We start from the raw sequence: 14,822 nt of genomic DNA, 5'->3' as shown, positions 1-14,822 counted from the left end.
CTTAGGTTTAGTTTCATGTAGATTGCTCCCACTGATTAGGTTGGATCTCACTTATACCTCATCTGGCAATGTTGTCAGTTCTTCTAGACTGTCCTCTGGTTTTTGAAAATCTCAGCCTTCAGTTTGAAAAGTGTGTGTGGTGTGCTGCCCAAGAGATTTACTGTATTTATTTTCATGGAGGTTTAATCCTTTTCCTATTGAGTATGTCCCATTAAATAAAACACTTATTTTCATCTTTTGTTTGTTTGTTTTGGTTTTGGTTTTTGTTATAAGATGGGAAATAAAAGCTCAGGTGAAAGGGGGAGGAGAAGTAGAAGGGAGCAGGCATGGAGATGGCAGGAATTTTATTCTGAGAGTCAGACAAATGCCTTGCAGGTATTTGAGTGCTGAAATTGTGAATCTGAAATGGGGAGCAGGGTCAGAATCACACTTTGTGTTGTTTGTCTGACATATTTTGTCCTCTGTGTATTCATGTGCCTTCCCCTGTGTCATCTTCAACTGTCATGCAAGTTATGCGTAATTTTTGAATCTCTGAATGTTTGGAGGGGCAATTATGAAAGGTTAATGGGATCAGATGTCTGACTGTCCCTGTTTTGCGCTGCCTCATGCACGCTGGCTTTAGGGTGAGGTTGCCAGTGATGATTACAGAATAATTGCAGAGGAGCATGCCAAAAATCTTTCACCCAAAGCCCACATAAACCAAGAGCCCATGAAGCTTCTTCCAGAAAAGGTTATCAGCCTACTTGGGATAGTTTTCAGTTTTTGTGACAATATATTGTAAAAAATGTAGGGAGTTCAGATTTCTGTTTATGGTCTTTTGCCTGTATTATGTCAGAAAGTAAGAACTTCAAGATAATTTAGTTTCAAATAGATGAAGAAATTTCTTGGTCTGATTTTTTTTTTTTTTTAATAGTTACCAGTAACTGGTTTTGCTTAACTGCAAATGAAGAAGGCACATCATGAGCAAAGTTGACTGTTTTGGATTTCGGGGGTTATTTTTTAAACTTTTTTTCAATTCAACATCCGTGACTCTAAAATATTTGCAGTTATCAATTACACAGTATATGTTTTTGTAGCCTGCTTATCAGAATTGTTGCTTTTTGACTTCTTTTGGACCCTCAGTAAAATGGAGATTGAACGTATCTGTTATGTGTATACTTTGCTTAAAAATAAATGTAAGTAAATTCTTTTACAGGCACTTTAAATTATACTTAACTGCAACTGCTGAACACTTTTCAGAAAAATTTCAAGCATTAATTGTGGATGGTGAAGGCAAGGAAAAGGAGTATCGTGTTCAATGGCGAGACTTTTTCACCGGACATGTCGTTGGTTAGTATGAAGCAGACTGTGGGTCAATGCTGAGAAACTACAGCTTTGCTCGGGTTTCTTGGGCAGAGTAAATGGTGTATTTCCCTCATTTTGATCAGATGTGGTTAGGATGAAGAAATAAACGTAATTCTTATCCTTTGGGTTTTCTGGTTTTGTTTTTGTGGTGTGTTTGGGGATTTTTTGGGGTTTGGTGGGTGATGGGGTATATTGCATCAAGCTCCTAAGACAGGACTCTTGTGTTGAGTTTGGCAGGACACAAAGGTATAATTTACTTAAGCAGCAGCTTGCAAATTATTATTTTTTTTTAATGCTGATGGTAGCTTTAATTCCATCTGGAATGTAGGACTTGAATGTTCCTTGCCCCAGAACACAAAGCTAAGGTAGAGGTGATGCAGTAATACCCAGACAGTTCAATTAAAAGATTTAAAGATAGTTCTTTGTAGATTACTTTTCTGTAAAGAAAGATGCCATGCTCCACTTCCATGCAGTACTAATGCTTCTGCTAAGTTGTTTTTATTTCTTTGTTGTCTTTGTGATGTGGTGAGACTTTTCCACTGGAATGCAGGCTGATGCTGTGAAATTGCTGTCTGATAGTAGTTAGATGCACTTTGCTTTTGTTGGCAGAAATACTGTGTCCCCCATTACTAATCCCCAGAGCCATCTCAACACTTTCTGCAAAATTTTCTGTAAAATCTGAGTCTCATTGACTGTGACTATTGGGAAGTTAAGACTTGGGGGAAGTGCTGATTAATTTCGTCTTTTTCTTTAAATTGAACAGTACAGAGACTGAGGAAGGTAATTTGTCATGAAGTTTAGAAACAATTAAAAACCCCCAACAAACAATGTCTGCAGGAGCACATGCAAACAGCTGAATTAATTTAATGCTTCCATGCTTATGTTAAAGGAGAGCATAATTCCAAGGTTGTGGCACATATTGGGGATGAAGATTTTACGGTGCGAATTAATACTGATGGAGAAGAATACAATATTGAGGTATGCTTTGCTGTGGAAAACTATATCCAGACAATCACCTTCTTTTCCTCTGGGTGTTCCTCTTCCTTGTTAGTTATGTTGACACTTCTGTAGCTCAAACTAGATTTGGTGGTAGTGTTTGTTTTGGGGTGAGGAAAGAGAGAAACAAGAAACCAATTTGTCTTGCAAGTGTTTACTTTTATTAGTGAGTGACATTCTCTGACAGTTGCATGTTTTAGGTACATCAGGGAGAAGGTATATTTTAAACAGGAAGGGGTTTCAGAAACAGAAATGGATAATGTCAGAATTTAGTGGTGATCATGGTCTCTAACAAACTGTGGCAGTCTAAACAGAGTCAAAGTCAGTGAAGCTTTTTAAAGCTGGCTTTGTTACATCTTGGAAATTTTCCCATTCTTAGAGCTGCATTGAAAATCTGATATTTTATCTGAAAATTGGTTATTTTTGCTACTCCCTTGGTTTTCACCATTTTCCTTGCTTGTGTTATTTTGAACTCTTGGTTAAAAAAATATTCCACAAATATATAATTAGAGACTGTAATAATGAGATGTTCAGTGCAGTATATTCCCAGACACAAGCAGTATTTGAATGGCTGAATAACAGTAATTATGGCTGAGTGTTATATGGATATTGTAATTGTCTCCAAACCCAAAGATACACAGAATTATGGGTAAACCTGAGAAATCTAGTCATGTTAAAGTATAAAAATGTGATCAAAACGCCCAAATCACTGTACTTGTGTTTTACATTGAGAACATACAGTATCTGTTTGCTTGTGATGTAAAGCATTTTTGTGTTTGTGCTCCAGAGCAGTTGTAGGTGTGCTTTGTTTCTCTGTGCAGCCAGCCCCCTGCTCCTGGCTGGCTGTGTCTGTGCAGCTGGGGGCAGGCAGTGGTGTGCAGCCTCTGGCTTGCCCTGCTGCCTCGCTGGTGGTGTCCCCAGGCCAGCTTTGGCCACTGACAGCCCTGGATGAGATGATTCCTGTGCACAGTCGCAGAGGGAGCATGCCTGAGTCTGTTCCCCAAAGGCAGCATGGACAAAGTTGCTCTGCCATTTCCTGCTTTTGTTTTCAAGGTAGTTGCGTACGGTTTGGAAGGGCTGTGGGCCTTTGTGGAAACCACTGTTGCCCTCACACCTTGCCTTAGTGCGTGAAACCTTCAGTTTTGTGCTGCAGACGTGTGGCTGCTGACACAGCACAACCTTCACGTTCCAGGACCTTTTTGCTGTGAAGTAAAAGCACAGTGTGCTGAATGATGGCTGGCTAAAGTTGGAAGAGCCCTGCCTAAGGGCCAGAGGAGATCCAGAGCCAGGTGGACTATGTTGTAGATGCAGACAGTCTGTGCCGCTTGGTTTTGGCCAAAGAACTGACCCTGTCTGTGTCATATTTGGTGGTGTTGCTTTAGCTTTGACATTCAGATAAAAATAAGACCTGTCAGTAAAGTAAAAGGATTATTTGTATGCATCTGCTATGGGAATTGGTGTCTTTCCTTGAGATTTCATGGTCTTCTTTGGTTTTGGAGACATTTTCATGCTTGTGACTTGGGTAGCTATTGAACATCGAAGAACCCACATTCTGCTGTGTGCTTAAAGGCTCTCTGTTACCTGCCCCCTCCTGTGCTTCTGGTCAGTGCATTTATTAGCAGTTAAAGATATCCTTCTGACTCCATGCTCTTACAGAGGGGAGCAGAGGAACCTGAGAAGCCTCTTCAGCTTGTTCAGATTCTGAGGAGAAGAAAAATTCTCTCCTATGGCCTTATCAGGTAGCTGCCACTATTTTAAGATGCTCTCAGACTTTTGGATTCCCATGTAGCACAAGAGAGTTGACTTCTGGTGGCTTTCTTGGGGATGTCATTTTATCAGTAGATTTGTTGCTGTGGGTGAAGTGCATTTGTGTGTCTAGACAGAAAGCTGTGGAGATACAGTGGTGCATACATAAAGTTTTTTATTTATCTAGACTTTAGGTTCACTGTTTTCCTAACTTTTCCTTGTGCTGTCAGCCACTGTGGAGATTTGTAGATGATGTGGAAGATGAAAGACTGCTGGTCTACAGATCTGAAGATATCAAAGACTTCTCAAGGTTGCAGTCCCCCAAAGTATGTGGTTATTTAAAGCTGAGTGAAGATGAACTGTTGCCAAAAGGACTGGAAGACAGGAAACAAAATGAAGGTGAGTGTCCATACCTTGAGACAGCAGCATCTTGGAAACAAATTAGCTCTTTCAATCACTGTGGGCATGGAGGGGGGAAGCAGCACTCCTCATGCCTCTTTGAACAACTTTGTACTTCTGTGCACTGTGCAGCAGGACCTCTTTGGCCTCTGTGGTCACTCAAGGAGTCCATCTTGAGCTATGATGGGGTTTTGAGAGTTTTTGGTCCCTCTTTCCTCTGTTCTTTGCTGTGTTAGCAAAAGTTGGGGTAATGACTAGGAACAGGAGGAGGAGAGGTGTAAAGACTGTGGTGATGACCGTAAAAGCTCTATAGGTAAATCTGATAAATAATTCAGTGCTATGCATTCTTTTCCTTAGTAAGTTGGAGGACTGTTAGGAAGACAAAATTTACAAATAGCTATTAAAAAAGAAAGCCCCAAACTAAAATGAAACATCCCCATTGTCCTCCCAGGTGCCCACTCACACTCACATTGAAATCTTAAATAAGGCCAGTAGACCCAGCAGTGATAGTAGTATTGAGTGTTTGTTTGAAATACTTACTTCAGGAAGCACCCATCGGAAGAAAAGATCCATTCCAGAGAACTCCAAAAACACGTGCAAGATGTTGGTAGTGGCAGACCATCGTTTCTTCAAGTACATGGGCCGTGGGGAAGAGAGCACCACTATAAACTACTTGGTAAGTAAATGTACCCTGTTAAAATTTGCTGGAATAGATGCAGGAAAACACCCTGCTGCAGTAGTTAAAACAACATACAGCATATACTACTTTTGTGCACACAGCTTTTACCTGGGAGAGTGCTAAATCATGCTTTAAAAATACTCTATAATGAAGCTAATGTAGTTCAGTAGTCTTCAAATTTCACTTAAAAGCAAATTCTTTCCTGTCATATACTTCTGTTGACTATGCTGTTTTCTGCCCAGAAACTTCTTATTTTTCTCAGTCAGAGCTCTAGAGTCTCCTGGATTTTAAAATCCACTGCAAATGATCTGAACGTCTTTAAAGGTCTAGCATGTTTAATGAGAAGTTAAAGCATCTCATATAGATCTTCTTTGCCAAATTCTTTCAGGATTCTCTGTCCAGAACAATAAATTAGAAGCTGGCCCAGTAAACAACTTGTTTGGTTGTACACTGGTGGTGTGGATTAACCCCAGCAGGCAGCTCAGCCTCAGGCAGCCACTTGCTCTCTCCTCCCAGATGGAATGGGGAGACAATCAGAAGGGTAAAGGTGAGATAACTTTTAGGTTGAGATAGAAACAGTTTAATAGCAAAAGCTGTTCCCAGCAGCAAAGCAAAACAAGGGAATTAATTCACTGCTTCTTATCAGCAGACAGGTGTTCAGCCATCCTCAGGGAAGCAGGGCTCCATCGTTGTACCAATTACTGAGTGAGCCAGCCGAAACACTGGGGTTGTCTATCTGACAGGTTTTTGTGAACCAGAGCAAGGCTTACCCACTGCCTTTCAGCAGAAGGGGGAGAGTATGGGGGTTTGGGTTCTGGAGACAAAACAAATGAAAACAGGTTTGGAGGCCTGTTGTTTGTCTAAAGTCTCTTTCTGAGCTTTACTCTTTGAAATGCTAATCATTCTGTTCCACTTTTGCTGGCTTTTTGACCTTTCTGTCCCCAGAAATGCTTTTACATTCTCCAGGTGAGGGGGACTCACTTGATGTGTTTGCAGAGGTGCTCTTATCTCAGCATCTGACATGTGCTGAGGCTGACCCCTGTTGTGTTTCCTGGGTAGACAGGTAATGTTAACAACACAGTGATTGGAAAACTAAAGCATAAACTATTACTGAGTGGTTCTAAATGTCATTTCTCAGCAAGTTTGGTAGTTTATATTTAGTAGAAGGTGTTTTTTAAGAGAACAGCTTGAAAAGGGAGGTATTGATTATGAGCACTGACAAGAGACTTTCTGGAACGTTGTGCCTGAACCATAATGAGGAAAACAATAGGTTTTTGGCTGGGTGAGGGAAGCAAGCCTGGGGGGTCACTTAAACTGGTTCAGCACCATGATGAAACGAAGCAGTAAAAGCAGCTCCCTCCTCCGCCCTTCCCCTCAAAGAAATCTGGGAAATTAGTGTTTGAACAAAGTGTTTTCCAAAATGTCTCGTTCTTAATATTATTGCTATTCCACTACACAAACAAAAGTGATAAATGGAAAAGCTTTTTTATGATGGAAAATTTTCAAGTATATTGGATAATACTGATCCAAAACCAACAGTACTTGGATCCAGGGAGTTTGTCTTGTTACCTTACACAAGGTTCAGTTTTAATTCAAGTGACTGTTTCTAGGTAAGTGTGTAGCAGTTTCTCTGAATGTCTTTTGCTCCATGAAAGCTCACTTGGGTAACTTGTTTTCTCTTCCACACAGATTGAATTGATAGACAGAGTAGATGACATCTACCGAAACACTTCCTGGGACGATGGAACCTTCAATGGGTACGGCATACAGATAGAGCAGGTATTCACTGGACTCTGCAGAGGGCTTCCAAGTTAAAGGAACATGGTTTAATCAGCAGTGTTTCTGACTATTTTGTCTGGGTTAGAGCTAAAATAATAAAATCCTACATTATTAACTCCAGCCAGGAGCACTCTGAAATAGCATCTTGCCAGTGTTAATGATCTGCCAGTGTTAATGACACAATGCCCATTTTCAGTTTGTTGCAGTGTTTGAGGTGTGAGTTTTCAGGGAGAATCTTTCCATATTTATTCCTGATTCAAATGTGCGTTTTTCACCTGAATATGTGCAAGATTTGTTCCATTCAGACATACTCATGCATTTATTTCAAATATCTGTTGCTAGTGTTTGTTGCTGGCCTGAAACCCAGGTGAAAACAATCTTGCCTGAAGACCTTTAATGACTCCCTTAGACATCATGCTAGTGTAGAGGCTTGTATATGGACACAGGAAGTGTTGTTACTTCAGTTTCTATGATGGTGTCTCGAAGTTAGTGCACAGAAATCTGGAAAACAGCATTAAAAACAGGAGGACTCCATTAGCTCAGCATACTGCAAAAGCTGTGATGGGGGACATGGAGACTAATGGTACAAGCCAGCTGCCCCTTTCCTGGGAAAAGATCTGCAGGCATAAAAAAGGAGCATTACTTGGGCAGGGAGGGGGTAGAAAACATGATGGACTAATTCTGGATTACTGGGAAAGGGGCAGTCCTTTAACATACATATTGGTTAGGTAGAGCTCTGAAATTATTTGCCGTTATTTATACTGGTTGTATTTGTCTGGGGTTTTTCTAAAAGTAAAAGGCATCTCAGAGCAGAATTTTACAGTGAAAACTTCTGATGTTATCCTGTAAAAGAGTTACTTACAATATAGTTATGATTTAGTTGGTCTATTTAACTAGCAGAGGTGTGAAAGTTAGTATTAGAATCATTCTGAGACTGAATTTTTCTCCTTAGAGATCTATTGAGATATTTAAAATTACATTGAAACTTTTTCTGTAGCTATAAAATTGACAAAAATTCCTGTTCTTTGTTGTTGCCCTTTTTGACATGTAGATTATCATCCACAATGAGCCAAATCCTGTAAAACCTGGAGAAAAACATTATAATATGGCAAGAAGTTACCCAGATGATAAGAAAGATGCTTGGGATGTGAAAATGCTGCTAGAGGTAGGTTGTAACCCTTGAAAAATCATGCCCCTTAACAGAGAATTGCTCATTCATATGGCTGCTCTGTAGTAATGGGTGAAAGTCCTTTGCTCCCTCTGCATGATGTGTAGATGTCACACAAAGTCAAACCAGCTGCTGTGCCCTGTAGCCCTTGGTGAAGGGCTCCCTTGCATAATTACAGAGCAGACATCAATTAGTCTTATTAATGTGGTCTGAGTCAGGCAGTCCTGATATGTCTGGCCCTGAGACTGGCTGCCTTGTGACCTTCATCAAGTTATTGTACTTGGCTTTTCCTCCCTGTGAAAAGGGAAAATGAATAGACAAGTTATGTAAATGAATGTGTACAGTGTACTTGGGCATTAGTTTAATTTCCTGCAGCTCTGCAGGACAGCTAAAACAGATGCTGTTTTCTGACTTAACCAGATCTAGGAGGTACTTGTCTGGCACGTTAAATAAATGTTATTATCTATAGACTTCTAACAAGCACTGTCAGCTAACAGGGATTTGACTTTTTTTTTTTAAGCAATTTAGCTTTGATATTGCAGAGAAAGCAGCTCATGTGTGCCTTGCTCATCTCTTCACGTATCAAGATTTTGACATGGGAACGCTTGGACTGGCTTACGTTGGCTCTCCCAGACCTAACAGCCATGGTGGCATTTGTCCTAAAGGCAAGGCTTCTTTTTCTTCTCTCCCAGTTGTGGGTTGGAAGCTAGTTTTTGATATTCATGTTTAATTCTTTCCTCCAACTTGCATGGAGTATGTTGTGTTATTTGCACATACTCTAGGAGCCGTTTTTTTACATAGAAGGGATGGCTGGTTTTTTTTTGGCTGGAGCTGGAAAAAGCGGGAAGGATAAAAGTCACTAAACAAAGTCACTAAGCTATCTGGTGTGAACAGGCTGTATAGAAAAAAACCCTGTTCTAAGGGCTGCTTTGTGTGGGCACATCCTGCAGCGGTTCTGGAATGGCAGATGCTGTTGTCTTGGAAATTTCTGCTGTTTTTGCCTTTACTGCAATACATGAGCTGTTGGAGCTGTGCTTGAAAGATTCCCAGCTCCAAAAACTGGCAAGAGGCAGGGTCTCATTAGTGAGCCTGTGAGAACAATAAAACTGTAAAGCTGGACAAGTATTCCTTTCTTCCCAAAAGTACCCTGAAACACAGGAAAAATGTTTCTCAATTTTAATTTATTTCTCACTCTTTCAGCTTATTACAGTCAAATTGCAAAGAAGGATATCTATCTGAACAGTGGCTTGACCAGCACCAAGAACTATGGGAAGACCATCCTCACAAAGGTAGAAGAGTATCCTCCTTATATGTGTGTGCTGGTGATGTGTGCCATGGGATTGTGACAAGCTCCTGTGCTCTGTCAGAAAAGAGCTGCTGGCTTTCCATTTGAGTGAGATCTCTGGGGACAAGGATATAGATCATAAAACAAAAATCATCTTTTTTGTTGTAGCTGACAAGGGGAGACAGGACTGAATGGAACTGAAAATTGAACTCACTGTGAAACAGGAACAGAAACAGCTAGTGTCTCATAGGAACTGTAGTTTCCTAGATATAAACAGGTTTTTGATGTCTAAAGATGAATTTAAATGTGTTTTGTTTTAACAAAAAATCCCCAAACAACAAAACTCTTAACAAAACAAACCCTCAAACAGAACAAAGCAGACAAAGTAGGAGGTTTAGTTTGAGCCTTTTTATGAAATTCGTCCACCTGATTTTTGTGTCCTGAGTAACTAGAGCAGAGAACAGTATAGTAGACAGGGCTTATTACTGCTAATACTAAGCTTAATGTAAGTTGATGCTTGCTGTATTCTTTCCATACTTTATGAGATAGTAAATGCACAAAAGCCTAAATGTGAGCTTTGTCTCACTTGTAAGGACACCAGAGCAGTTCCTATGTCTGCCTCTATTAAATCTTTGAAGTTGGGCATATTTTGCTTTTGCTGGCTTCTCAACTGTGCTTTTCTGAAGCAAGATTATAATAGGAATTTATAATTGATGTGTGGGCTAAAACTTGGCACAGAAACTGTCAAGAAGATAGGGAAAAAAGACAGTAAAGCTTTGTGTTAGAGGGATGTTGACAGAGAGCTCTAGCAATAGCTGTTGCCATGCTATTTGCATTTGTTCAATCTCCAGACTGGAGCTGTGCCTTAGATTACAAAGGAGGTTTAGTTTTCTGTCTTCCCAGTGGCAAGCTTAGGGCTTGGGATGATGGTTCACACTGGTTTCACAGGGAAGGTGCTGCATGGTTTCCACTTTGCTTTAAAAAAAACAAAACCAAAACAACCTCCTTAAAACTCTTCTTCAAATGAAACACAGTGAAGTCCAGGAGGGATGCCTGGGCAACTCTCCGGTCTCTGGCTCCCACATTAGCCATGCTTAGACACAGACAGGGCAGCTCATGGCAGTGCTTGGTCCTTCCTGTGCCCACACAGCAGCTGCAGCAACAGTTCCTCTCCAGAACTGCCCAGTCTCCTTGTGGTTATCTTTATTTCTGTGTGAGTTTAATTTGTGGTTGTCACCTTGTGAGCGTGACACCATCTGCTGGGGAAGGCGCTGTGGGAGGTGCGCAGCAAGCAGAGCCGGTTTGGGATCCTCAGCACAGGCAGGCGTGTCTTGCATAAATGATGTTGGAAATCCATCTCTGTTGGGCCACAATTGTAGGTGTCTTTCCTAGAAATCATGCAGTAGTGGAGTTTATTCAGCACTCCAAATGTCATCATCCATTTAGAAGAAATAATTCTAATGGCAAGATATGTTAAACAAGAGATTGACTAATTGTAGTAGCTGGTGTTTGTATGGATTGGGTTTTGTTTTAACTTTTTATGCCTTCCAGCTACATAGAAGCAAATTTTCATATTTAAGCATCTGCATTGCCTTGAAAACAAATTTGAATTGCTATTCTAGGACAACATTTTGCCCTTAACAGTGATTTAATGTTCAAATCTAGTCTTTGAACTTAACTCTGAAAAGGACCACAATTTTATTTACCTGCATTTCTCCAGAAAACTAGAAAAATGTTCATAGGAAATTCTCTATTGTCTTGGTGTATTTTAGTATTGCTGGTGGCCTAGAAGTAGCTGGGATCTTCTGTCCTTTAGCGGTCAGACTAATTTTTTCCAAAATTGTTTTTTTCATGTTCAAAAAAGGAGGCTGATCTGGTTACAACACATGAACTTGGACATAACTTTGGAGCAGAGCATGATCCTGACAGTCTGCCAGAGTGTGCCCCCACTGAAGACCAGGGTGGGAAATATGTAATGTATCCTATTGCTGTCAGTGGGGATCATGAAAACAACAAGGTATGGTTGTTTAGTTTTGCATCGACACAAAAGTTTCTGCTGTGGTCAGTGATCCTTTGCATGGCAAATCTGTTTAGTTAATGATTCCTGTAGTTTCAAACCACCAGAATGTAATGGATTAGCCATAAGAATACATTTGCATGTAGTTGGGTTGTCTGCAAGGTAAGCTCATCTTTGGAGTCTGGGTTTCACTGGAGTTCATAGCATGTCAAGGTGCATTTTAATTAGTTGTTTGTAATTAGCTGTGGCCATATGCTGCTACAAGCAAGTCCCAGCAAGAGTCAAATCCAAGACCTTCAGTACCACACAGCGTTGGGGTGGTTCCTAGCTGCTGTTGGAGAGGGGCTGCCAGGTGCCACAGCCGTGGTGGAAGCTTGCCCTGGCAGTGTGGACTTGGCATTGTGCCTGTTCTACAGATGAGAAACCCAGATGAGCAGGGGATGGTTGGCCTGCAGTGTGCTCTGACCTGTGGCTGTGCCCAGCCCCTCTGCCCAGAGGCAGTGCAGTCTGTGCCTCTTGCTGCAGCTTCACATCCTGTCCTGGGGCTTCTGAAGCGTGGAGAGCTGGAGTTGTCTCTGAGCCAGACTGCGTGGGGGAGTCCCTGCAGCGTGCAGCAGTGTCTATTACTGACCCAGCTGTTACTTTCCCATCTTAAATTTTTTCCAAGGTATCAAGCTGACAGTACAAAGGGAATAACTGCTTTCTGGGATGCCAGAGCTCAGAGACATAGGGAAGCTGTGGCTGTCTTAGATGCCAGTTGTTGACAGAAAGGTACACTCAGTGCTGCTTTTTTTCCCCTGTGACTCTCTAGATGTTCTCAAGCTGCAGCAAAAAATCCATCCATAGGACCATAGAGGTCAAGGCCCAGGAGTGCTTCAAAGAGCGCAACAACAAAGTGTGTGGGAACTCCAGAGTGGATGAAGGCGAGGAATGTGATCCTGGCCTCTTGTACCAACTGGCTGATCCCTGCTGCTCTGCAGACTGTAAACTGAAAGATGGTGCCAAGTGCAGGTAAGGGGAAATGAGCTGCAGCTTCTCTTTACACAGGAGAGAATGTTGGGTTGGGCTGAAAACTCTTAAAGCCACCTGCAGTATCACAGGCCCCTTTCCTGGCTTTAAGGCTGAATGTGTGAGCTCACAACAGTGAAAGATTTCATGAAAGGCTTCTGTGTGCATCCATTAATTTTTATAGCATTCTGTTTTCCTGAGAAGTGTCAAGAGCCACAGGCTTGCAAATTATTATTGTGTTGTCATTGTTATTACTACCATTATTGTTAAGCAAACTTACGCAATCAAAAGGCATTAAAAAATTTCCTGTGCACACTTTCTGTGCAAATACAAGTTTTGTTTGTATTGGAAGGTGGCTTTTTACACTGGTACATACTGGTAATTCCAGACTGCTGCAAAATGTGTTTGAGCAGACAACACGGTGACTGCACTAAATGACTCCTATTTCTGTTGTTGCGTTTTGGGGTGTTCATGGCCTTGTTGCAATGCAGTGTCCAATTTTTTTTTTCATAGTTCAGCTCTACACCACGTAACATCAGAGAGCTTGTGCAATTCCTGTTGTTTAGCAAGAAAATCCATGTGTTTTAATGAATGTTTTTTTACTAAGGGCCTTCTTGTATTAGGTGAGAAAATGAAAGTAAAGACAATGCAGAATACAAAGTAGGAAACCTTCAGGACAAACAGAAGGGGGAGAAATGTTTGGGGAAGGAAAGGGTGAAAGATCTTGTCCTAATTTGCAGAGCAAGTTACAAGAGGATGATCCAAGTGCCTTGAATAAATACAAGGGTCCCTCTGTTGTCTCTCAATATATTGTACTTTCTATGTGATTTGACCTTCAGTACATGAAGAGTGAGTATGTATGTAGAAAGGTGTTTGTGGGAGGGGGCAGAGAGGACAAGGGTTGAATCAATGAGTCAGTCTCCAAGTAGTAGCTTTTTATTTCCTAAACATCTTTTTTTCTCTGGCTTTGTCACACTTGTACTTATTTTTTAAAAATTGCTTAATATTTATTTATTTAATTTTGATCTTTCCCCAGTGACCGAAACAGTCCTTGCTGTAAAGGCTGCCAGTTTGAAAGTGCACAAAAGAAATGCCAGGAAGCCATAAATGCTACTTGTAAAGGAGAGTCTTTTTGCACTGGTAGGATGTGGTTCTGTCCCCTGTATGTCAGCTAGCCAAGTGCTTCAGGCTCAGCATCCTGTTCAGCCCACTTTCAGACTAGTGCCCTTTAGTCATCCGGTACATGTAATTTTAGAGACCAGTTAAGCATCACAATATGCTCCTATAATGAGTTTCATTGTAGTTGAAGAGTCACTTTGTGATTTATTGCCCAGAAGAACATAAAAAAGGTTGATTTTTTTTTTTTAAAAATTGTTTCTTTCCCTTAAAGAAAAAAGAAAAAAAAAAAAAGCAAAACAGAGTGTGTCCCTGGGAGGGAACAAGAATGAATTTTGCATAGAAAAGGTGGAATTACTGCAGCTCTGCTTCATTTCCCCACTTGTTTAATTCCTCCTCATAGTCTTTCTTGGAGACAGGGAGTCAAGTCAGTGTGTGCTTTGCCAAGGGGGGCTCCAGGGTCTGCACCTACTGCTTGGTTGCCAGTGCCACAATGCCCGAGCTGTTGAAAGCCTCCAGAGCTTCTGCTGCCTCTCAGAGCAGCTGGCAGGCAGCCTGCAGTTGAAAGCCAAGAACAAGCTATTGGGATTTTCCTGGGATAAGTCTGTATTCCCATTATTTTCCTTCTTTCTGCACACTTAGGTTCTCTGCCCTTTGCTCTAACCCAGTCCTCCCACTCTGCTGACTTCCATCTGCAGGGAACAGCAGTGAGTGTCCCCCTCCAGGGAACGCTCCGGATGACACGGTGTGCGTGGACATGGGGAAGTGCAAGGATGGCGAGTGCGTCCCTTTCTGCGAGAGGGAGAAGAACCTGCGGTCGTGTGCATGCAATGGTGGGTGACACAGACTGAACTGAAACGGGACGGGGACTGAAATTTGTATTTCGTCTCTGTTCCTTGGAGAGTGCTGCCCTCACTGTGGGCTGGCCTCTTGGAGGGCTGAGTTTGTGGTTTCTGGAAAAGTTTGAACTGTTGGGTTTTGTCAGCTGTTCTCTGTTTAAAAAGGGAATGTGAATGTCCTCCTGTCTTCTGGTGGTTTGGGTTGAAGATATTAAGATGAGACTTAGGCTCTGACACTCCAGCTAAAGGAGAGGACACTCTCCTACTTTCCAGCTCTACCACAGGTGGACAAGAAGGGATTGTAAGGAGATTCCAAGCAACCTCTGGATCTAGCATCTGGCAGAGGAGCAGTGGCCTCCAGCAAGGGATTAAATAAAGATTTCAAAGAGATTAAAGTGCCTTGAGAATATAGAATCCCCAACTTAATTCCCCTGCTAACCTCCCTG

At 41.5% G+C, this 14,822-nt stretch overlaps 1 protein-coding gene across 2 annotated transcripts in view; it reads left to right on the top strand.

The window, feature by feature from the left end:
* The window catches only part of ADAM17 (ADAM metallopeptidase domain 17), a 34,633-nt gene that overhangs the window by 12,610 nt on the left and 7,201 nt on the right, over positions 1 to 14,822 (top strand). Inside the window, exons 3-14 of one of the 2 annotated variants that reach the window (XM_053972481.1) lie at positions 1,196 to 1,329; positions 2,234 to 2,322; positions 4,317 to 4,485; positions 5,031 to 5,161; positions 6,854 to 6,943; positions 7,995 to 8,108; positions 8,632 to 8,776; positions 9,312 to 9,400; positions 11,261 to 11,413; positions 12,225 to 12,424; positions 13,458 to 13,561; positions 14,236 to 14,370. In XM_053972481.1, coding sequence (XP_053828456.1) covers positions 1,196 to 1,329; positions 2,234 to 2,322; positions 4,317 to 4,485; positions 5,031 to 5,161; positions 6,854 to 6,943; positions 7,995 to 8,108; positions 8,632 to 8,776; positions 9,312 to 9,400; positions 11,261 to 11,413; positions 12,225 to 12,424; positions 13,458 to 13,561; positions 14,236 to 14,370 — 1,553 coding nt within the window. The remainder of the gene's footprint in view (positions 1 to 1,195; positions 1,330 to 2,233; positions 2,323 to 4,316; positions 4,486 to 5,030; positions 5,162 to 6,853; positions 6,944 to 7,994; positions 8,109 to 8,631; positions 8,777 to 9,311; positions 9,401 to 11,260; positions 11,414 to 12,224; positions 12,425 to 13,457; positions 13,562 to 14,235; positions 14,371 to 14,822) is intronic. The other variant, XM_053972482.1, reaches the window with a different exon arrangement.

The sequence above is a fragment of the Vidua macroura genome, chromosome 3 (assembly GCF_024509145.1).
Source record: "Vidua macroura isolate BioBank_ID:100142 chromosome 3, ASM2450914v1, whole genome shotgun sequence".
In the NCBI taxonomy this organism is placed as follows: Eukaryota; Metazoa; Chordata; class Aves; order Passeriformes; family Viduidae; genus Vidua; species Vidua macroura.
The sequence above is the reverse complement of the archived record's forward strand: the minus strand, read 5'-3'. Positions and strand labels throughout refer to the sequence as shown.